The 22,835-nt window shown below is 45.6% G+C and overlaps 1 protein-coding gene across 1 annotated transcript in view; it reads right to left on the bottom strand.

Moving 5' to 3' along the window:
• Positions 1–5,190: 5,190 nt before the first annotated feature.
• Positions 5,191–22,835, bottom strand: part of LOC120309338 (disintegrin and metalloproteinase domain-containing protein 9-like) — a 40,283-nt gene continuing 22,638 nt past the window's right edge. The window contains exons 15-25 of the mRNA XM_039346474.1: positions 22,156–22,218; positions 20,172–20,240; positions 19,977–20,066; positions 18,316–18,508; positions 17,240–17,345; positions 15,144–15,327; positions 13,991–14,068; positions 13,574–13,685; positions 7,881–7,971; positions 7,682–7,736; positions 5,191–5,403 (exon numbers count right to left, since the gene is read on the bottom strand). Coding sequence (XP_039202408.1) covers positions 5,191–5,403; positions 7,682–7,736; positions 7,881–7,971; positions 13,574–13,685; positions 13,991–14,068; positions 15,144–15,327; positions 17,240–17,345; positions 18,316–18,508; positions 19,977–20,066; positions 20,172–20,240; positions 22,156–22,218 — 1,254 coding nt within the window. The remainder of the gene's footprint in view (positions 5,404–7,681; positions 7,737–7,880; positions 7,972–13,573; positions 13,686–13,990; positions 14,069–15,143; positions 15,328–17,239; positions 17,346–18,315; positions 18,509–19,976; positions 20,067–20,171; positions 20,241–22,155; positions 22,219–22,835) is intronic.

Below are 22,835 nucleotides of genomic sequence, written 5' to 3'. Positions count from 1 at the left end.
CCGAATAAGAAAAGTTCAGGTTTCAAATCTACATGTTTTCCCAGCTTCTTTTCTAACCCTGATGTTTCTGATTACGCACATTTACAGCCACTCATGAAGGGGAGAAACCCCCTCCCCGCTCGTTTAGCATAAAGTAATTACTTGCCACCCAATCCGCAATCAAATGGTAAAGCTGCATCCGTGGCCAATGACTTCGAAATGAGCTCTGTGATTTACGCTCCTTGCTGTTGTTGAATTTCCAATTACGTTCAGCTCGGCGTCTTTATCAGTCGCCCACGGCAGATCACAAAACAGAAGCATAAGTGACAAACGACTGATTAAAACAGCAATCAAAATGCAGCGTGTACAAGCTTTCAGCTGTTTTAGATGCTGTGTAAGGAATCGGAATCAGAACAGAGCTGGAAGGGGCCATGAAGGTCTTCTAGTCCAGCCCCCTGCTCAAGCAGGAGACCCTTACAGAAGAACAGAGCTGGAAGGGGCCATGAAGGTCTTCTAGTCCAGCCCCCTGCTGAAGCGGGAGACTCTATACCATTTCAACACATGGCTGTCCAGTCTTTTTTTTTTAAACGCCTCTGATTTGCTGGTTTCAGGTGTGGCTTGGTATAAAGAAAGAGTCCAGGTATTTACCTTGATAAGCGTACGTGTTTATTCAGCTGAATAAAGATGCCCCCCCCACCTTATCAAGAGGGAACCTTGAACACATTTTGACACTCATATTTATATGATTGTTACATTTTCCACTTCTCCGCCCAGACAATCTGGCACACTTCAGATAAGAAAAAGAAGTACAGACAATCCACCGCTGTCCTTAGAGGTCTTCCAAGGATATTGGGAATAATAATAATAATAATAATAATAATAATAATAATAATAATAATAATAATAATAATAATAGCCGCCTATGCAAAGAAGCTGAAGAAACAGTGGACCACCTGGTAAGCTGTTGCAAGAAGATTGCACAGACTGACTACAAGCAGCGGCATGACAAAGTAACAACAATGGTGCATTGGAAGATCTGCAAAAAATATCATTTGCCTGTAAGCAAAAACTGGTGGGATCATAAAATAGAGAAAGTCATAGAAAATGATAAAATTAAACTGGTCTGGGACTTCAGAATTCAAACAGACAAGCACCTGCAACATAACACCCCGGACTTAACATTTGTCGATAAGAAAGACAAAAAAGTCTGGATAGTGGACGTGGCAGTGCCTGGAGACAGCAGAATAGACGAGAAAGAACTGGAGAAGATAACAAAATACAAAGACCTACAAATAGAAATAGAAAGACTGTGGCAAAAGCAAGCAAGTGTAGTACCAATAGTCATAGGCTCCTTGGGTGCAATCCCAAAACAACTGGAGCACCACTTGAACACCAATGGCATTGACAAATTCGCTATTAGTCAATTGCAAAAGGCAGCCTTACTAGGATCTGCTTCCATCCTGCGACGATATCTGTAATACCATCAAACATCCACATCTGCCTATCCCAGGTCCTGGGTAAGGACTCGATAGGTAGACAAAATGCCAAATCCAGTCTGAACATCTGGCTGACTGTGCAATGATGATGATGATGATGATGATGATGATGATAATAATAATAATAATAATAATAATAATAATAATAATAATAATAATAGAGCATCGAAGCGTACAGCTGATTGATATTGCTGTACCAGGAGATGCCAGAATTGAAGAAAAAGAACTGGAAAAAAAGTGACAAAATATCGTGACCTGGCCTTCGAAAATGCGCAATTATGGATGAAACATGTAACAGTGACACCCATTGTCGTCAGGGCACTGGGAACTATGCAAAATATTTCAAGAAACTGCAGCTTCCTGCAATACCTTCAGCAAGGCTACAAAAAACTGCGCTACTCGGAACATCTTATATTTTAAGGAGGTACCTGGTTGACCCCTAGGATGCTGGCCGCAACCCGTGTCAACCATCAGCGCCGGTCAATTTGAATGTTCAGTTGACTGAGGTTCACATTTAATGAATAATGATGATGATTATGATGATGATGATGTTGGGAGGGACCTTGGAGGTCTTCTAGTAGTCCAACCCTTGTTCAGGCAGGAGACCTTATAGCATCCCGAACAAATTATTGTCCCATCTCTTCTTTAAAACTTCCAATGATGGAAGACCAACAAGTCTGAAGGCAAATCGTTCCACTGATTAATTGTTCTCACTGTCCAGAATATTTCTTCTTATTTCTAGGTTGAATCTTTCCTGCCTGAGCAGGGGGTTGGACTAGAAGACCTCCAAGGTCCCTTTCTATTCTATTCTATTCTATTCTATTCTATTCTATTCTATTCTATTCTATTCTATTCTATTCTATTCTTCTATTCTGTTCTGTATTTTATTATTCTATTCTATTCTGTTCTGTTCTGTATTTTATTATTCTATTCTATTCTGTTCTGTTCTGTATTTTATTATTCTATTCTATTCTATTTTATTCTATTCTATATTTTATTATTCTATTCTATTCTGTTCTGTTCTGTATTTTATTATTCTATTCTATTCTATTCTATTCTATTCTATTCTGTATTCTATTATTCTATATTCTATTCTATTCTATTCTATATTTTATTATTCTATTCTATTCTATTTTATTCTATTCTATATTTTATTATTCTATTCTATTCTGTTCTGTTCTGTATTTTATTATTCTATTCTATTCTATTCTATTCTATTCTATTCTATTCTGTATTCTATTATTCTATATTCTATTCTATTCTATATTTTATTATTCTATAATGTTCTGTATTTTATTATTCTCTTCTCTTCTCTTCTCCTCTCCTTGATAAATAACAGAATAATAGAGTTGGAAGGGACCTTGGAGGTCTGCTAGCCCAACCCCCTGCTCATGTTAAGCATTAAGTGAATTTTGCCCCATTTTACAACCTTTCGTGCCACTGTTGTCCAGCAAACCACCGTGGATGTTAAGCTAGCAACAGGGTTGTAAAATGAACCAGGCTTTCCCCTCTCCCTTGTCAGAAGGTCGCAAAAGAGGTAAACGTGACCCTGGGACACTGCGACCGTCATAAACATGAGTCAGCTGCCAAGCGTCTGTATTCTGATCACGTGACCTTAATGTCAAGTGTCGTAAGCGTGAAAAATGGTCATCGGTCATTTTTTTCCCAGTGACGTCGTAACTTCGAACGGTCGCTAAACGAACAGCTGTAAGTCAAGGACCTACCTGCAATTGAATGAAAAGCAACCACTTCCGTCTGTTTGAGGTGCACCCCTTCTCTGTCTTCTCTCCACAAATGCTGCATCTAGCTAAAGAGGGGAAAAATGGACAGAGCTCTTCAAAACAGGGAAAAACTTTCTTGAAAAACACATTTTGCAAGAGTTTTCCTGCAGAGGGCTCACCGAGACAGCAAGTGGGATGCTTTATTACGGACTGGATAAATTCACATTTTAGTTTTTTGCTGGAATGATGACCGCCATGTTTGAAGGGCATCATGCTCGGCCTCTCCAGCTGCCAATCAAGTCCAAGCCCCTCCCCTTTCCAGAATTCCATTGAGACCTTGATCCACCGGGCGGGACCTCAAGCATAGCCGGGCCAGGGAATTCTGGGAGTTGAACACCACCCTTCTGAAAGTTGCCAAGGTTGAGAAACCCTGATCTAGAGGGAGAAAGATGACTAGAGCAGTAGTTCTCTACTTCAGCAACTTTAAGATGGCTGGACTTCAACTCCCAGAATTCCTGAGCCAGTTATGCTGGGATAGAATCTTTTTAGCCCGTTGTGGGTCTTGATTCTCATCTTGATTTTGCCGTATTTATAAACGTGGCATAAATTTGTTTTGGCTTTGATATTTAGATGGCCTAGACCAGGTATAGGGAACCTAGGCTCTTTTATGACTGGTGGACCAACTCCCAGAATCCCTGAGCCAGCATGGGGGAATTTTGGCCCCTTCATGACTCGTGGACTTCAACTCCCAGAATTCCTGAGCCAGCATGGAGGAATTTTGGCCCCCTCATGACTCGTGGACTTCAACTCCCAGAATTCCTGAGCCAGCATGGGGGAACTGTGGCCCCTTCATGACTTGTGGACTTCAAATCCCAGAATTCCTCAGCCAGAATGGCTCAGATTAGAAACCTCTCTCTTTCCCCTCAGCATGGCTGGCTCAGGAATTCTGGGAGTTGAAGTCCACCAGGAGCCAAGGTTGCCTAGCCCTGATCTAGGTGAAATGCTAAATATATATGGCAAGGTCATGTATGATTTGCAATATGCCAAATAAATAAATAGACATTATTTCTGAGATGGTGGCAGAAGCTTCGCTCCCTTTCCGCAACTGGTGTGTGTGTTTTGTTTGTCTGTGTGTGTGTGTGTGTGTGTGTCATGTAATATCTCCGGAAAAGTAAGAATAATTTTGCAAGAAGCCAAGGGGAATAGCTGAAGGAGATCAATTCCTCAAGAATTCTGGGAAGCCCTTTATCACGTGAAGTGTTAATACCACTTTACAAGGCCTTGGTAAGGCCACATTTGGAATCCTGCATCCAGTTTTGGTCCCCACGATGTAAAAAAGAGGTTGAGACTCTAGAAAGAGTGCAGAGAAGAGCAACAGGGATGATTAGGGGACTGGAGGCTAAAACATATAAGGAACTGCTGCTGGAATTGGATATGCCTAGTAGTTTAACGAAGAGAAGGACAAGGGCGGACATGATGGCAGTCTTCCAGTATTTCAGGGACTGCCCCAAAGAAGAGAGAGTCAAGCTATTCTCCAAAGCGCCTGAAGGCAGGATAAGAAGCAACGGATGGAAACTGATCAAGGAGAGAAACAACCTAGAACTAAGGAGAAACTTCCTGACAGTCAGAACAATTAACCAGTGGAACAACCTGCCGCCAGAAGCGGTGAATGCTCCAACACTGGAAGTTTTTAAGAAGAGACTGGACAGCCATTTGTCTGAAATGGTGTAGGATTTCCTGCCTGAGCAGGGGGTTGGACTAGATGACCTCCATGGTCCCTTTCAACTTTATTATTACTATTACTATTATTATTATTATTATTGGAAATGCTAATAATGGTCAAAACAAGGGGGGTGGGGGGAACAACATTTTATTTGAAGACTGGAGAGTCCAAGGCAAGAAACAGGATATTTTAATCCAAGGGCAGAAGATTCCACTGAAAAATGGTGTGTGTGTGTGTGTGTGTGTGTGTGTGTGTGTGTGTGTGATTAGATCTAGGTGGCAAAAGTGACATCTAATCTGGATTTCCCGGCTCTGGAGGTGGATATGGCGCTTTTTAATTCGGGGCTTTTCACGTATGGGGTACTTCTTTGATTTTGGACTGAAACGGTACTTCTGGACTTTTTGAGCCTGACGGAGGAAGTGCTTCTCAAACCGCTACGCGACCGCCTCATGCCGCTCTTTGAGGATTTGACTCTTAGGGCTCTCTGGAAGAGACAGAGGGGGGGAAAAATTAGGATTATTGTAACTTAGGTGGGCAACTAAGTCGACTTTACGACCCGTGGACTTCAACTCCCACAATTCCTGAGGCAAGTAAGGCCCCTTTATGACCTTCAGACTTCAACTCCCACAATTCCTGAGCCAACTATGACCCCTTTATGACCTTTGGACTTCAACTCCCACAATTCCTGAGCCAACTATGGCCCCTTTATGACCTTGGACTTCAACTCCCACAATTCCTGAGCCAGTTATGGCCCCTGTATGACCTCTGGACTTCAACTCCCACAATTCCTGAGCCAACTATGGTCCCTTTATGACCTCTGGGCTTCAACTCCCACAATTCCTGAGCCAGTTATGGCCCCTGTATGACCTCTGGACTTCAACTCCCACAATTCCTGAGCCAACTATGACCCCTTTATGACCTTTGGACTTCAACTCCCACAATTCCTGAGCCAGTTATGGCCCCTGTATGACCTCTGGACTTCAACTCCCACAATTCCTGAGCCAACTATGGTCCCTTTATGACCTCTGGGCTTCAATTCCCCACAATCCCTGAGCCAATTATGCCCCCTTTGTGACATCTGGACTTCAACTCCCACAATTGCTGAGCCAGCAACTATGGCCCCTTTATGACCTTTGGACTTCAACTCCCACAATTCCTGAGGACTTCCTGTGCAGGGATCCTCCAGCATCTGCCTTCTAAAACAGGGGTCCCCAACCACCAGGCTGCGGGACAGGCTGGCCAGTGTGTGCGCATGTACCCCCTCATTTGTGTTAGGTCTGCGGCCACAGGGCACAAAAACGGGCCACTGCTGGGCCTCGGGGTGTGAATATGGGATGATGCCATGCCACGGCTTGCTAAAATGGCCACCGCCGCATTGTGGGGTGCAAAAACAGGCTGCTGCCACGCTGCAAGGTGCAAAAATGGCCACTGGCACACCACGGGGTATGGAAATGGGCCGCTGCCGCACCATGGGGCACAAAAATGGGGCACCGCTGTGTCACGCTGTGGCACAAAAATGCGTTGCCGCCAGACTGCAAGGTGCAAAAATGGCTGCCGCCACACCACGGGGCGCAGAAAGAAGGCGGTGCGCCACGCAAGAACAGGGCAGGGCTAGGGAGTATCACGCGGGTGCTAGCCCCGCCCCATTTGCAGTGGGCACATCCTTGCGGCCCCGTGTGCGCGGGCACGCATGCATGTAAAATGCTTTCCCATTTGTGGGAAGTCAGCTCCCCCCCCCCGAGAAATATTTAAAAAGCAGAATATATTTCCCTAAAGGATTTTAAAAGCAGAAACCAACCCCGCCCCCAAGTCTCTATATCCCAAACAGAAACCAGGTTTGTAGAATTGCAGATGTAATAATCTTGTCAGAAAGATGGGAGTCAGGAAACTGGGATTAGGAAGAAAGATCCCTAGAACAGTGGTTCTCAACCTTTTTAATGCCGCGATCCCCAACCGGTCGTAAGTCGAGGACTACTCAACTGGTCGTAAGTCGAGGACTACTCAACTGGTGCAGCACCGTTTGCAGAATGGGACTTTTGGCGGGCTCAGCAGGGCAGAGACAGCCTTGACAATTCCTATTGGCTTTTGAAAGACAATAGAATTAGACTCTATTCAAGAGAGTCTATTCTATTGGCTTTCAAAAGCCAATAGAAGAAAAGGGAGTAGCACAGCTAAGGAAAAGGGGGAAAAAATGGCGGACTGCGTTGTTTGGCGACCCCCGTGAAATGGTCGTTGGACCCCAAATGGGGTCCCGACCCACAGGTTGAGAACCACTGCCCTAGAATCAACAATCCCTCACATCAAAAAAATCCAACACTCATCAGTCACAGCCCCAGGGAAGCAGGATATGACCCTTGGGATATAATAGGATTAACCCACCACCATCAGAATACCAGAAAGGCACACACTCAAGACTCAGGTCAAAATTCACGCCACAGGAACAACTCCAAACAAAAGGCTCCAGAAGATATAAAAACCCACTCCCTACATGGGCTCTCTCTCTCTTTTCTTCCAGAGCCATCTTCCTGTCTGGCTCGCCTCTTCGATAAACTGCAATCTTCTTTCTAAAGCAGTCGCCATGTTCTTTATTCCCGGCTTGGACTGAACCACGATGAAGGCTTTTCCTTCAACACCTCCCTTTTCCTCCAGTCCGCAAACCGACAAAGATCGGTGACCTCTGTTCTAAAAGGCTGCTACACGGGGTTGGATTAGGGGTGAGCCCCCCCCCCAACAACAAGAGGTGGGTCCTTTCCATCACTTACTTTACTGGCTGATTTTTGGGGGCGTCGTTTGGGAATGGCTGCCATCAGTTTAAAGCTGGAAAGAAAAGAGAAGTGTGAAGCTTTTGGGGATTCTCAGCAGGCACCTTGTGCGCCGAGGATTCGAACGCGAGCCCCTCCAGCCACATCCTCCTCTTCCTTCTCCTCCTATATCCCGGCATCAGGAGGGCAATTGACTTACAAGACGTCCACGTGACGCGAGATGAAGACCCCCGCCACCAGGACGACCAGCCCGGTCAGGGTGAACAGTCCGACGAGGACGATGGTGGGCACTGGGGACGAAAGAGAGAAGGACCGTGAGCAGGGGTTGTGAAAGAAAGACATTCCCTTGGGTGTGTTGGTGCACAGTTTGGGGGCAATGGTCAAGGTGTGAGAGAGCAAAGGGGTCAGCTGCTGAAGAGGCTCCGCCCACTGCACGACACCAGGACGTGGTGAGTTCTAGTCCAACTTGTCAGAAGAATAATTTGGGGGTTCCAACTGGAACCCGGGGCTGCACCAGAATAAGCAGAATAATCCAGACCGGTGTGAGGAAAGAAGAAATATTTAGGCCTCAAAGCAAGGCGTTTGCCTTTAGGGGCAGCTACAGAGAAATGGGGAACAGCGACGTAGTTTTATAGGGGGAGCTTGTCTTGGGTGTGGAAGTGTCTACGTGCTGATTCTAGGCTGACATTTGAGGGATGTGTGTGTGTGTGTGTGTGTCTCTCTCTCTCTCTGTGTAAGTATGGAACGGTTGCTGGAATTGGGTATGTCTAGTTTAACGAAGAGGACGAGGGGGGACATGGTGGCAGTGTTCCAGTATCTCAGGGGCTGCCCCAAAGAAGAGGGAGTCAAGCTATTCTCCAAGGCGCCTGAAGGCAGGACAAGAAGCAACGGATGGAAACTAATCAAGGAGAGAAGCAACCTAGAACTAAGGAGAAACTTCCTGACAGTGAGGACAATTGACCAGTGGAACAACCTGCCTCCAGAAATTGTGGATGCTCCAAAACTGGAAGTTTTAAAGAAGAGACTGGACAGCCCTTTGTCTGAAAGTGTATAGGGTTTCCTGCCTGAGCAGGGGGTTTGGACTAATGACCTCCAAGGTCCCTTCCAACTTTTTTATTATTATTACCATTATTACTATTATTATTATTATGATGATGATGATGATTATTATTATTATTATTATTGATCATCACACAGTCAGCCAGATGTTCAGACAGGATTTGGCATTTTGTCTACCTATCGAGTCCTTACCCAGGACCTGGGATAGGCAGATGTGGATGTTTGATGGTATTACAGGTATCGTCGCAGGATGGAAGCAGTTCCTAATAAGGCTGCCTTTTGCAATTGACTAATAGCGAATTTGTCAATGCCAATGGTGTTCAAGTGGTGCTCCAGTTGTTTTGGGATTGCACACAAGGAGCCTATTACTATTGGTACTACCCTTGCTTGCTTTTGCCACAGTCTTTGTATGGTCTTTGTATTTTGTTATCTTCTCCAGTTCTTTCTCTTCTATTCTGCTATCTCCAGGCACTGCCACGTCCACTATCCAGACTTTTTTGTCTTTCTTATCGACAATTGTTAGGTTTGGGGTGTTATGTTGCAGGTGCTTGTCTGTTTGAATTCTGAAGTCCCAGAGCAGTTTAATTTTATCATTTTCTATGACTTTCTCTATTTTATGATCCCACTAGTTTTTGCTTACAGGCAAATGATATTTTTTGCAGATCTTCCAATGCACCATTGTTGCTACTTTGTCATGCCGCTGCTTGTAATCAGTCTGTGCAATCTTCTTGCAACAGCTTACCAGTGGTCCACTGTTTCTTCAGCTTCTTTGCATAGGCGGCACTTACTGTCTGTTGCTGTCTTCTCAATTTTGACTTTGTATGCATTTGTCCTTAAGGCTTGATCTTGTGCAGCCAGAATTAGTCCCTCGGTCTCTTTCTTCAATTTTCCTGCTCTTAGCCATTGCCAGGTTTTATTATTATCTGCTTTCCCAGCTATTTTTTTCATGTATTGGCCATGTAGTGCTTTGTCTTCCCATGCCTCTATTCTGTTCTTCATTTGGTCTTTCTTGTAGGCCAGTTTGGTCTCTCCAGTAGTAGTAAGCCTTCCTGATATACTAATTTCAGTGCATCTTCATCATTGTTCTTCAGATATTCTTCCAAAGCCATTTTTTCTTCTTCAACCATCTGATGTACTTGTAGCATTCCACGCCCACCTATTTGCCTTGGTAGATAAAGTCTATCAATGTCACTGCGTGGATGAAGGGCGTGATTCATTGTCATTATTTTTCTGGTCTGCCTATCCTTTGCTTTTAGTTCTGCTTGAGTCCAGTCCACTATTCCAGCTATGTACCTAATGACTGGGATTGCCCAGGTGTTGATTGCCTTTATGGTATTTCCTCCATTGAGTTTGGACTTTAAGATCTTCTTCACTCTCTTGATGTATTCACCTCTAATCTTTTTCTTGACTTCAGTGTGCTTGATGTTGTCAGCTTGAAGGATACCCAAGTATTTGTAGTACTCTTCCTCATCCAGACTCTTAATGTTATTTTCGTGGGGCATCTTGATTCCTTCAGTTTTCACTATTTTTCCTTGTTTGATAGTAAGTGTGGCACATTTGTCCAAGCCAAACTCCATTACAATATCTTGGCTATATATACGGACAGTGTTGAGCAGCGATTCTATTTCAGATGATGTTTTTCCATACAGCTTCAGATCATCCATATAAAGGAGGTGGGATAGTCTGGCAGATGTTTTTGATGTTTGATAGCCATGTCCTGAGTTATTCAGTATTGTTGACAGAGGAAACAGTGCAATAACAATAGTAATGGTGATAATGAATCTCCTTGAAATATTCCTCTCTTGATATTAACCTCTCCCAGCCTCTCACCATTGATCTGCAACTGTGTCTTCCATTGTGCCATCGATCTTTGCACAAATTTTCTGATGTTTCTACTGACTCCTGTTATTTCTAGGCACTTTATTATCCAATCATGTGGCAGAGAGTCAAATGCCTTTTTGTAGTCAATCCATGCCACATTCAGGTTGGTCTTCCTTCTCTTGCAGTTTTCCAAGATCATTTTGTCTATTAGGAGTTGATCTTTTGTTCCTCTGCTGTTGGGGCGGTTTCCTTTCTGCTCAGTGGAAAGAGATTGTTTTCAACTAGATGCTGTTGTACTGCATCAGCTACCACACCAGAAAGTTGTTGGTAAGCAGGTAATTGGCCTGTAGTTACCTGGTGTTGCCCCTTTTGCTGGATTTTTCATTATTAGGTAGGTTTTCCCAGTTGTTAGCCACTTTTCAATTTCTCCTCCTTGTAGTATATTGTTGAACTGTTTGGCAATGAGTGGGTGTATAACAGTTAGATGTTTCAACCAAAACCCATGCAGTTCATCTTCACCTGGTGCTGACCAATTTTTGATTTTCTTTGCTCTTTTTTCTACCATTTTTGTTGTTATTACTAGTTCTTTCATTTCAACTTCTGTTTTATTTGCATCCACCTCTTTTAACCAAGCCGCATCCTTGTTGTATTTCTTTGGGTTATCCCATATCTGCTTCCAGAACTGCACTGTTTCTTCCTTGTCAGGTACTGACTGATTCCTTGCAGTTTCTCCATTGATGGATTGGTAGAAACGTTTCTGATTGGATTGAAATTGGAGGTTCTGCCTATAGTTTGCAATTCGAGCTTCATATCTACTGATTTTCCTGGCTATAGCTGTTATTTGTTGCTTTATTATTTCCAGTGCTTCCTTGATCTTCCTTGTTTCTAAGTGGTATTTCTTGATTAGGTATTCTTTGGTCTTCTTGTTCTTCAGCTTCTTTTCTTTCATCTGTTCTAGCTTGCTTGCATGTGATCTTAACTTGCTGATCTTATTTTCTAGTCTAACCTTCCATTTTTCTGGTGCACTGTTTGTTTGTTTTTCTTCTTTGTTGATTTTGCATCCCAGGTATTCTGTTATAACTGCAGCTGTGCTGTACATTAGTTGGTTTGTTTCTTGCAGTGAATTGGTGCTTATACTTGATATTGCAGTATTTGCATCTTTTAATGCTTGTGCTAGCTGTTTCTTTGGAACAAGCTTCAATGCAGGCAGCCTTATTCTGTTGTTTTTGTGCTGTTCTAGATGCTCAGTTATTCTTTGTTTCAATTCTTTTATTTCTTTAGTTAGAGGGTTTTGTTCTTCCTGAGGAAGAGGTGCCTGGTTTCCAAATGAGAACAGTTGTATATCTCTACTGGATTCTTTCACTGCCAACTCCCCCTGGTTTGCCTCTACATTCTGAATTACTTCTTGTAAGGCTTTGATTTCTTTGCCCTGAGTAAACCTTTGCAGTTCGTCCAATTCTGTTTCTGTAAATACTTTATTTCGTATTATAAATCGGCGTTGATCTGCTAGTCTCTGTTCTGTTATTTCTGATTCTGGATGTTGTTCTTTCCAGAACTGGTGCATTCGTTTTTAGATATCCTCGTCTTGTTGGACTTGATCTGCAGTAACAGATCATTATTTCTTTGTTTTCCATCACTGTATATCTGCGACGGGTAAACACCTTGTCTTCCAGTAGTTCTGCAGCTGCTGGCCCTGGTTGCTCAGCCAACAGTCCTGAGTCCTGTAACCCGTTTTTCACCAGATATCTAGGAACTCCAATATCTAGCGCGGACCTTGTTAACCCGGGCGATGTCCGAGCCGGTATGGCATTCTGCAATTTACGTCTCACCATATTTTTTATGGGAGAGACACTCTTTGTCTGACTCCTCTGATGAGACCTGTCCAGTATGGTTGAAACTTTGGCATAGCTCTCATCTTCCTCAGAGTACACAAGCCCCACAACCATGTCAAGGTAGTGCCTCACTGGGGGAGGTAGTGCCCCCCATTATTATTATTATTATTATTATTATTATTATTATTATTACTATGTATTCTTGTGAGCATGCAGTTCCTCCGGGAGACCTAATTGAATTAGCTCTATTTGTGTTTGCAGACCTTCTCCTTTGATATGTGGATTAGGTCTGGGTAACTAATTTGGGAGATTTGAGGAAGTTTGACCAAAGGATTTTCCCATTTGATATTTTCACTTGATTTATTGAGTTTCAGCTTGATCGCCAATTTTCTAGTGGAGACGTTGATTCTAAGTCCATTGTGGATTCTGTGACTGTTTTAAGGGAAGATGGAAACAGCATAACGAATAAAATAGATTTTGATATAAAACCTCAGGCACATTAAGCATGAAAGCCAACTGAGTTATCTTGGATCAGTCACCAGGAGACGGTGAGTTCTAGTCCCGCCTTAGCATGAAAGCCGACTGGGTGACTTTGGGCCAATCACCAGGAGATGGTGAGTTCTAGTCCTGCCTTAGCCATAAAAGCCGACTGGGTGACTCTGGGCCAATCACCAGGAGACGGTGAGTTCTAGTCCCGCCTTAGGCATGAAAGCCAGCGGGGTGACTTTGGGCCAATCACCAGGAGACTGTGAGTTCTAGTCCCGCCTTAGGCATGAAAGCCAGCGGGGTGACTTTGGGCCAATCACCAGGAGACAGTGAGTTCTAGTCCCGCCTTAGCCATGAAAGCCAACTGAGTGACTCTGGGCCAATCACCAGGAGATGGTGAGTTCTAGTCCCGCCTTAGCCATAAAAGCCGACTGGGTGATTCTGGGCCAATCACCAGGAGACGGTGAGTTTCTAGTCCCGCCTTAGGCATGAAAGCCAACTGAGTGAATTTGGGCCAATCACCGGGAGACAGTGAGTTCTAGTCTCACCTTAGCCATGAAAGCTGACTGGTGACTTTGGGCCAATCACCAGGAGACGGTGAGTTCTAGTCCCGCCTTAGGCCTGAAAGATGGCTGGTCTGAACGGGATGGGAGGCCAAGAAGCAGGAAGAGGACAGGATAGGGAAGCGGCTTACGCTGGTAGGGGGGAGGGGGCCCACTGTCAATGCTCCCCCCAAACCCTGGATCGGTGCACAAGGGAGGGGCCCATCCATAAGAGCAATGGCAGTTCCGGTTGCTGTTGCAGACCTGAAAACAGACAAGGAGATATCGTGGATTGCCGAGGTCCACCGGCCGCCTGGACAGGCCCACAAGGAACAGCTTCACAATCACAATCCCCTCCTAGCCAGAGATGGCTCCCACTTCAGGGTTGTGTGAGACGCAAACTCCATCGCCTCCTCAGCCACCACTAACCCAGAGGCAGGAAGTGATGAATTCTTCCCGGATGGCCAGTGAGAATTGCTTTGATCTGCACTATTGTGGCCGCCATCTTCATTTTCGGGGGGGGGGGCACCCAAGGGCGCCCCAGTTAAGCACCCCAGTTTTCCACATACCCCTCGGCTTCTACAGACGGATGGATCGCAGTCGAAATCCAGCACAGCCACGTCCACGCACGATCTATTTAAGCAGATCTAGAAAAGGAGAAAGATCTTTGCACCGCTATCTATCTATCTATCTATCTATCTATCTATCTATCTATCTATCTATCTATCCATCCATCCATCCATCCATCCATCCATCCATCTATCTATCTATCATCCATCCATATCTATCTATCTATCTATCTATCTATCTATCTATCTATCTATCTATCTATCTATCTATCTATATCTATCCATCCATCTATATATCTATCATCCATCTCTATCTATCTATCTATCTGTCTGTCTATCTATCTATCTATCCATCCATCCATCCATCCATCTATATCTATCTATCTATCTATCTATCTATCTATCTATCTATCTATCTACCCATCCATCCATCCATATCTATCTATCTATCTATCTATCTATCTATCTATCTATCTATCTATATCATCCATCCATCCATCATCCATCTATATCTATCTATCTATCTATCTATCTATCTATCTATCTATATCATCCATCCATCCATCATCCATCCATCCATCCATCCATCCATCCATCCATCCATCCATATCTATCTATCTATCTATCTATCTATCTATCTATCTATCTATCTATCTATCGATATCTATCATCCATCCATCTCTCTCTCTCTCTCTCTCTCTCTCCATCTATCGATATCTATCATCCATCTATCCATCCATCTATCGATATCTATCATCTATCTATCTATCTATCTATCTATCTATCCATCCATCCATCCATCCATCCATCCACATACACACATAAACAAGCACACACTCATACATATACATACACACATACACAAACACACATATTTGCTGACACTTTATTGAAACCAAATTTGTATTATCAGTCCTTGCCTGATCTCTGCAGAGGCACTTTAACGTGCCGGGCTGTCCCTTTCCCCACCCTTGCCATTCTCTTACGTCTGAATGAAGCCAAGGGCTCCGTCTTCACCCTGTCGCCAACCTGGCTCAGCCAGCTAAATGCCGAAGGCTCCGTATCCAGAGGGAGCTTCCGCGTCTCTCCCAGAGACAAAGAAGAACTCTGGGAAAACTTTGGAGCAGGCGGCCGGGCGGGCGGCCGGGGCTACCTTGTCGGGGCCGCAGCTGGTCCCATCTTGCACTGCTCCCAGGTCATAGACGTCCTCCCCGAGGTCAAATCCGGTCCCCCAGCACGTGGCGCCCTCCACCGGGGTCTGCAGCACGTCTTGTCTCGTCGCGACCCTCGAGATTTTGCCCACGTTGACACACTGCACTCTTCCGCAGAGGACATCCCTTTGTCGCGGAGCGAGACAGAACAACAGGATACGGGTAACTGGCAGCTGTCATTTCACGTTTTTTTGTGTATTTATTTATTTATAAATTGCTACTTTTATACCAGCAGATCCAGTCCACTACAAAAATCAGATTAAAAGGATCCAGATGGAATCAAAAGGTTCTCTTGGGGCTGGACTAGAAGACCTCCATGGTCCCTTCCAGCTCTATTCTATTCTATTCTGTTCTATTCTGTTCTATTCTACTCTATTCTATCCCATCCCATCTTCTATTCTATTCTATTTATTTATTTATTTATTTATGAGACTTATATACCGCTTTAAGTGCAAGCACTCTCTAAGCGGTGTACACCAGTAAGCAATGTATATATATATATATTTACGTTGCCCCCAACAATCTGGGTCCTCATTTTACCTACCCCGGAAGGATGGAAGGCTGAGTCAACCTTGAGCCGGTGAGATTTGAACCGCTGGCCTGCTGAACACAGTCAGCTAAAGTGGCCTGCAGTACTGCACTCTCACTGCTGCACCACTCGACTTACCACCGCAACGGAGCCCGACATTGATGTCGCTAAGCGAGAAATTTCTCAGGCGCATTTTGCCCCGTTGTACGACGCGTCTTGCCATGTTTGTGACGTGCATCCCTGCAGTGGTTAAGCTAGTAAAATGGTTGCTGGCTTCCCCAGTGGCCGGAGGTCGCAAAAGGGGATCACGTGACACCCTGCTCCCCCCGGGACACTGCAACCGTCACAAGTACAAGTCAGTTGCCAAGCCTCCGAATGTCAACCACAGGACCCTGGGGATGCTGCAACGGTCGTAACTTGTTCGGTGGTGTTCTAACTTTTTTTATTATTATTATTATTAAAAGTTTTACAAATTACAATATAAACCCACCCATCCCCTCCCCCCTCCCCCAGTTCCCAGAGCTGATTACAGGGTAACAACTAAACAAACATAATCTAACTAACATAAACCAAATAAACTATCAATCAAAACCATAATACACTTTAACTCCTTCTCAAAACAAATATTAACAAATTAAGACAACAACAATAATACAATTAATACTATTAATAATGATCTAAAATCTATTCAAAAGCAAGATAATACTTTAGTGGTGTTCTAACTTTGAACGGTCACGAAACGGACTGTTGTAAGTTGAGGACTACTGTGTGCTTTTTATGTCGGGCCTTTAACCCACGTGTGAGTTTATAATGTCGCTTAAGCCAGTGGTTCTCAACCTTTTTAATGCCGTGACCCCCCAACCGGTCGTAAGTCGAGGACTACTCAAGCGGTCGTAAGTCGAGGACTACTCAACTGGTGCAGCACCGTTTGCAGAATGGGACTTTTGGCGGGCTCAGCAGGGCAGAGACAGCCTGGACAATTCCTATTGGCTTTGGAAAGCCAATAGAATTAGACTCTATTCAAGCGTTGTTTGGAGACCCCCGTGAAATGGTCGTTCGACCCCAAATGGGGTCCCGACCCACAGGTTGAGAACCACTGGCTTAAGCTTTCTTTATTTACTGGAGAGTTTGTTGTCTCTAGATCAGCGGTTCTCAACCTATGGGTCGCGACCCCATTTGGGGTCAATCGCCCATTTTACGGGGGTCGCCAAAGAAGGCGATCCGCCATTTTCCCCCCTCAGGGGGCAGTGCCGCGCATGCGCGGCACGTTTGTGTGACGGGGGTCGCCGTCACACAAACGTTGAGAACCACTGCTCTAGATCCAACCCCCTCTCCACAATTTCCTGAGCGCTTGATCGCTGCCCTGACACTTGATCGCTGTCCTAAACGGGGTCGCTCTCTGCCCGTGGTTTTAGACCGTGGCTTGATGTTGGTCTCGGCACCCCGGTGGTTTTCCCAATGTTCCCAGCCAGCCTGGGCAACCTGCCCTTGGCGAGGAAGCCCACCTACTTCTCAAGGCACTTCCGATAGACGGAGCCGTCCTTGCCGCAGTTGCCGAAACGGTCTCCCCGCGTGTTCATCTCCTTGAAGCAGCTCAGGGGGGCTTCCCGCGCATCTGGAGGGAGAAGCACAAACGCAAGAGAGGCGCTGATGATGTTCCCTAGTTGGGCCGTGAAACGTCTGCAAGAAAATCACCAAGCACCAAGGACCTCACCGTGGTCCTCCCTGCAAACCCACCTCCCTTCTAGCACTGATGATGTTGCCTAGTTGGGTTATGAAATGTCTGCAAGAAAACTACCCAGCTCAGAGAGCACCAAGGACCCCACAGTCCTCCATTTCCTCTTCCTCTGCTCCCTCTACCCTCCCTCCTCCTCCTCCTCCTCTCCTCCTCTCCCTCCTCCTCCCTCTCCTCCTCCTCCTCCTCCTCCTCCTCCAACCCATTCCCTTCTAGCACTGATGATGTTCCCTAGTTAGGTCATGAAATGTCTGCAAGAAAACTACCAAGCTCAGAGAGCACCAAGGATCCCACAGTTCTCCTCCTCCTCCTCCTCCTCCTCCTCCTCCTCCTCCTCCTCCTCCTCCTCCTCCTCCATAAACTCCTGTCCCTTCCAAAATTGATGATTTCACCTAGTTGGGTCACGAAATGTCTGCAAGAAAACAACCCAGCTCAGAGAGCACCAAGGACCCGACAGTCCTCCATTTCCTCTTACTCTTCCTCTGCTCCCTCCACCCTCTCCTCCTCTTCCTCCTCCTCCTCCTCCTCCTCCTCCTCCTCCTCCTCCTCCTCCTCCTCCTCCTCCTCCTCCTCCTCCTCCTCCATAAACTCCTGTCCCTTCCAAAATTGATGATTTCACCTAGTTGGGTCATGAAATGTCTGCAAGAAAATCACCCAGCTCAGAGAATACCAAGGATCCCACAGTTGTCGTCATTGTCGTCGTCCTCCTCCTCCTCCTCTCCATAAACTGCTCTCCCTTCCAGCATTGAGGATGTTCCCTAGTTGGGTCATGAAACGTCTACCCACGGTCCGGCTGTCCAGAGCCCAAGGACAGCAGAAGCAGCCTTGAGAGAGGGGACGCTGGCCTTACCTGGCCCAAAAAGAGCCTTGCAGTGTGTGTGGAGATCCAGGCAACGTCCCAGGAAACAATGGTTGTGGTTGCCACACGGGGTCCCGTCTTGCTTGTAGACATCCGTCGGACAGTCGTAGGAGGTCCCGTTGCAGAAGTCCGGGAGGTCGCACTCCGAAGCGGCTTCTCTGCACCTGGTTCCCGTTTCGGAAAACTAGCGGAGGCAAGAAGAGAAGTTTCCGGTTCAGATGGCCCTCAAAAGTAACTGTGAGAGGGATCTCGGAGTCCTAGTGGACAATCACTTAAATAGGAGCCAGCCGTGTGCTGCAGCTGCCAAAAAGGCCAACACGGTGCTGGGCTGCATTAACAGAGGGAGAGAATCAAGATCACGTGAAGGGTTAATACCACTTTACAAGGCCTTGGTAAGGCCACACCTGGAATACGGCATCCAGTTTTGGTCACCACGATGTAAAAAAGATGTTGAGACTCTAGAAAGAGTGCAGAGAAGAGCAACAGAGATGATTAGGGGACTGGAGGCTAAAACATACGAAGAACGGTTGCTGGAATTGGGTATGTCTAGTTTAATGAAGAGAAGGACTAGGAGTGACAGGATAGTAGTCTTCCAGTATCTCAGGGGCTGCCCCAAAGAAGAGGGAATCAAGCTATTCTCCAAAGCACCCAAAGGCAGGACAAGAAGCAACGGGTGGAAACTCATCAAGGAGAGAAGCAACCTGGAACTAAGGAGAAACTTCCTGACAGTTAGAACAATTAACCAGTGGAACCACCTGCCTCCAGAAGTGGTGAATGCTCCAACTCTGGAAATTTTTAAGAAAAGACTGGACAGCCATTTGTCCGAAATGGTATAGGGTTTCCTGCCTGAGCAGGGGGTTGGACTAGATGACCTCCAAGGTCCCTTCGAACTTTATTATTATGATTATTATCATAAATGTGTGAATCAAGACCCAGTTAAGATGCGCCAAGGTCACTTTGTCTGAAATGGTATATAGCAGTGATGGCGAACCTTTTACAGACCGAGTGCCCAAACTGCAAACCAAAACCCACTTATGCATCGTTGAGTGCCGGGTGGGTGTGATCCATTGAGTGGGTGTGGCCCATTGGATGGGTGTGGCCCATTGGGTGGGCGTGGCTGTGGTGCTAACGGCAGAATGGGTGGGACTAAAAAGTTCAATCAATCAATTCCAACTTTGCAAGATCTTTTTTTCCCCGTGAGGAAATTAGGAAGGAAGGAAGGAAGGAAGGAAGAAGGAAGTGACAGAGGGTGGAAGGAGGAAAGAGAGAATGAGACAAAGAAGGAAGGAAAGAGAGAGGGAGGGAGGGAGCAGGAAGGAGAGACTGAGACAAAGGAAGGAAGGAAGGAAGGAAGGAGAAAGGGATGGAAGGAGAAGGGAGAGAGACAAGGAAGGAAGGAAAGAGAGAGGGAGGGAGGAAGGAGAGAATGAGACAAGGAAGAAAGGAAGGAACAGAAGGCCTCCAACTGCAGCTGTCAGTGTCACTTTGGGAAACAACCCCACCAACATCTATAGTAGCAAAACAAGGCACGCGACGCAGGAGCGGCTGAGCGGAGAGCGGGCTCCGTCTTGCCTCTCCTCCCGAAGACCTTTTTCCCAACCAACGGCCGTCACGGCCCGACCTGCCCCTGGCCTGGATACCTTTGACCTTACCTTACACTTCTCACAGCAGAGCCCGTACAGGCAGTCGATGTCTTTTCTGAATTTGCAGTCCTTGCGGCAACACTCGTTCTTCCGGCATTCCTGCGACAAGAGGGACGGCGATCTCATTCACCACCCCCCCAATGCTACCCTTAAAATATTCCCCCTCCAACTCTACATCTCTCATTAAAGAAATTCAAAACTTACACTTGGTCCTTTGAGGCTGGGGTATTTTTCATTCATGAGTACAAGTCTGATGGCTGATGTACCTTCTTCCTGTTGAGAGAGAGAGAGAGAGAGAGAGAGAGAGAGAGAGAGAGAGAGAGAGCGAGCAATGACAGGTGCTGATATTCTCGATTTCTTAAATATTTCCACCGCAGAGATAGTACTGGTGGTCGTCGACTTACGACCGCCATGGCGCCCAAAATTTATGTCTCTAAGCGAGGAATTTGTTAAGCGAGACTTGCACCGTCTCAGGACGTTTTCTTGCCAAAGTTCTTAAGGGAATCGCTGCAGTTGATCAGTTAGTCACAGGGTCGTTTTCCCTGCTGACTTTGCTCGTCAGAAAGTCACAAAAGGGGATCAGGTGACACCCCCCCCCGGGGACGCTGCAACTGTCGTAAGTACCTGCCAGTTGCCAAGCGTCTGAATTTTGATCACGTGACCCTGGGGGGGGGGATGCTGCAAGAGTCGTCAGTGTGAAAAATGGTCCTAAGTCACTTTTTGCCGTTGTAACTTGGAACGGTCACTAAACAAATAGTTGTTAAGTCAAGGACTAGCTGTAATGAACTGGAGGATGAGAGTTTCAGCAGCAACAGACTCAAAAGTTCTAAGTCTGCTATGTCAATTTTCTATCAAGTGCCCTGATCGGGGGATCCCTGCTGACCATTCGTGGTCTTGTCTCCCCTTGAGAGGAATCCTCGCACAACATATTTTCTCTGGGAAATTTGTCTGTTTGTAGCTTCTGCTTGAGATCAGACCTGGCTCTCCAGAGAGGACAACCTTCTGGGTGGAAGCCCCGTGTCTTGCGAGACCCCAAGTCTCCATCTCTTCAGCTGTGGCCACCAGATCAATCTGTCTTTCATGATAATACTAATAATACTAATAATCCACATCTGCCTATCCCAGGTCCTGGGTAAGGACTCGATAGGTAGACAGAAATGTCAAATTCAGTCTGAACACCTGGCTGACGGTGCGATGATCAATAATAACAATAAAGTTGGAAGGGACCTTAGAGGTCATCTAGTCCAACCCCCTGCTCAGGTAGGAAACCCTACGCCATTTCAGACCAACGGATGTCCAGTCTCTTCTTAAAAACTTCCAGTGTTGGAGCATTCACCGCTTCTGGAGGCAGGTGGTTCCACTGGTTAATTGTTCTGATTGTCAGAAAATTTCTCCTTAGTTCCGGGTTGCTTCTCTCTTTGGTTAGTTTCCACCCGTTGCTTCTTGTCCTGCCTTCAGGTGATTTGGAGGATAGCTTGACTCCCTCTTCTTTGGGGCAGCCCCTGAGATATTGGAAGACGGCTATTGTGTCCCCCCCCCCCGTCCTTCTCTTCATTAAACTAGACATACCCACTTCCAGCAACCGTTCTTCGTATGTTTTAGCCTCCAGTCCTCTGATCATCTTTGTTGATAGTCAACAAAACCATCAGCCTTCAGAAGCTGTGAATGCTCCAACACTGGAGATTTTTAAGAAGAGACAGGACAACCACTTGTCTGAAATTGTATTGGGGCTCCTGCTTGAGCAGGGGGCTGGACTAGAAGACCTCAGAGGTCCCTTTCAGCTCTGTTTATTTTGCATTCTAAGAGCGGCGGATCTTATTGAGGCCTTGTCAACGATCATGTCTGCAAACCAAGTAAAGGCAGCCCTTTAAGCAGCGGAAAACACCCAAAGCAGCATCCTTTGCTTCAAAGAAATAATCTCATTTTCACAATATGAGGGGGCGCAGCAGTTAGAGTGCAGTACTGCAGGCCACTTTAGCTGACTGTGTTCAGCAGGTCAGCGGTTCAAATCTCACCGGCTCAAGGTTGACTCAGCCTTCCATCCTTCCGGGGTAGGTAAAATGAGGACCCAGATTGTTGGGGACAATGTAAATATATATATACATTGCTTACTGGTGTACACCGCTTAGAGAGTGCTTGCACTTAAAGCTAAGTCTCATAAATAAATATCGATAGAGCAATAACTTACAGTGATGGTTTTAGGCTGTAGGTGGTGAGGAAATAAAAAACGATCACCAATTCTTTGCATCCACTGGTTAGGAGAGAAAGAGAGAATTACAAAGACCTTGATGAATAGTTTTTTTATTATTATATTAACATCACGTCTGTCTGTCTGTCTGTCTGTCTGTCTGTCTGTCTGTCTGTCTGTCTGTCTGTCTCTCTCTCTCTCTCTCTCTCTCTCTCTCTCTCTCACACACACACACACCCACCTATATATTATCTGGTTATTAAATCCTGACTGGATACGAAGCAGTCTGTAACTTTGCAATATGGGTTAGATGTTTTTTTTATAAATTCAGAAGGAATACCACTCGAAAAAGTTGAAAGGATCACGCACCTCGGTTCTAATCTACATGAAAGCTGGGACATGACCGCTGAAGTAAAGACTAGGATAGAGAAAGCTCAAACAGCATTCTTCAAAATGAAAAAAGGTCTTCTGCAGTCACGACATCAGCCTAAGACTGAAAATCGGGCTTGTGAGATGCTATATTTTTTCTATCCTGCTCTATGGAGTAGAGCAGTGTTTCTCAACCTTGACCATTTTAAGGCATGTGGACTTCAACTCCCAGAATTCCACAGCCAGCATTGCTGGCTGTGGAATTCTGGGAGTTGAAGTCCACATGCCTTAAAATGGTCAAGGTTGAGAAA

This window comes from Crotalus tigris, unplaced genomic scaffold, assembly GCF_016545835.1.
Source record: "Crotalus tigris isolate CLP2741 ecotype Arizona unplaced genomic scaffold, ASM1654583v1 scf7180000017997.644853, whole genome shotgun sequence".
Taxonomy (NCBI): domain Eukaryota; kingdom Metazoa; phylum Chordata; class Lepidosauria; order Squamata; family Viperidae; genus Crotalus; species Crotalus tigris.
Note: the sequence above shows the minus strand (reverse complement) of the source record. Positions and strands in the feature narration are given on the sequence as shown.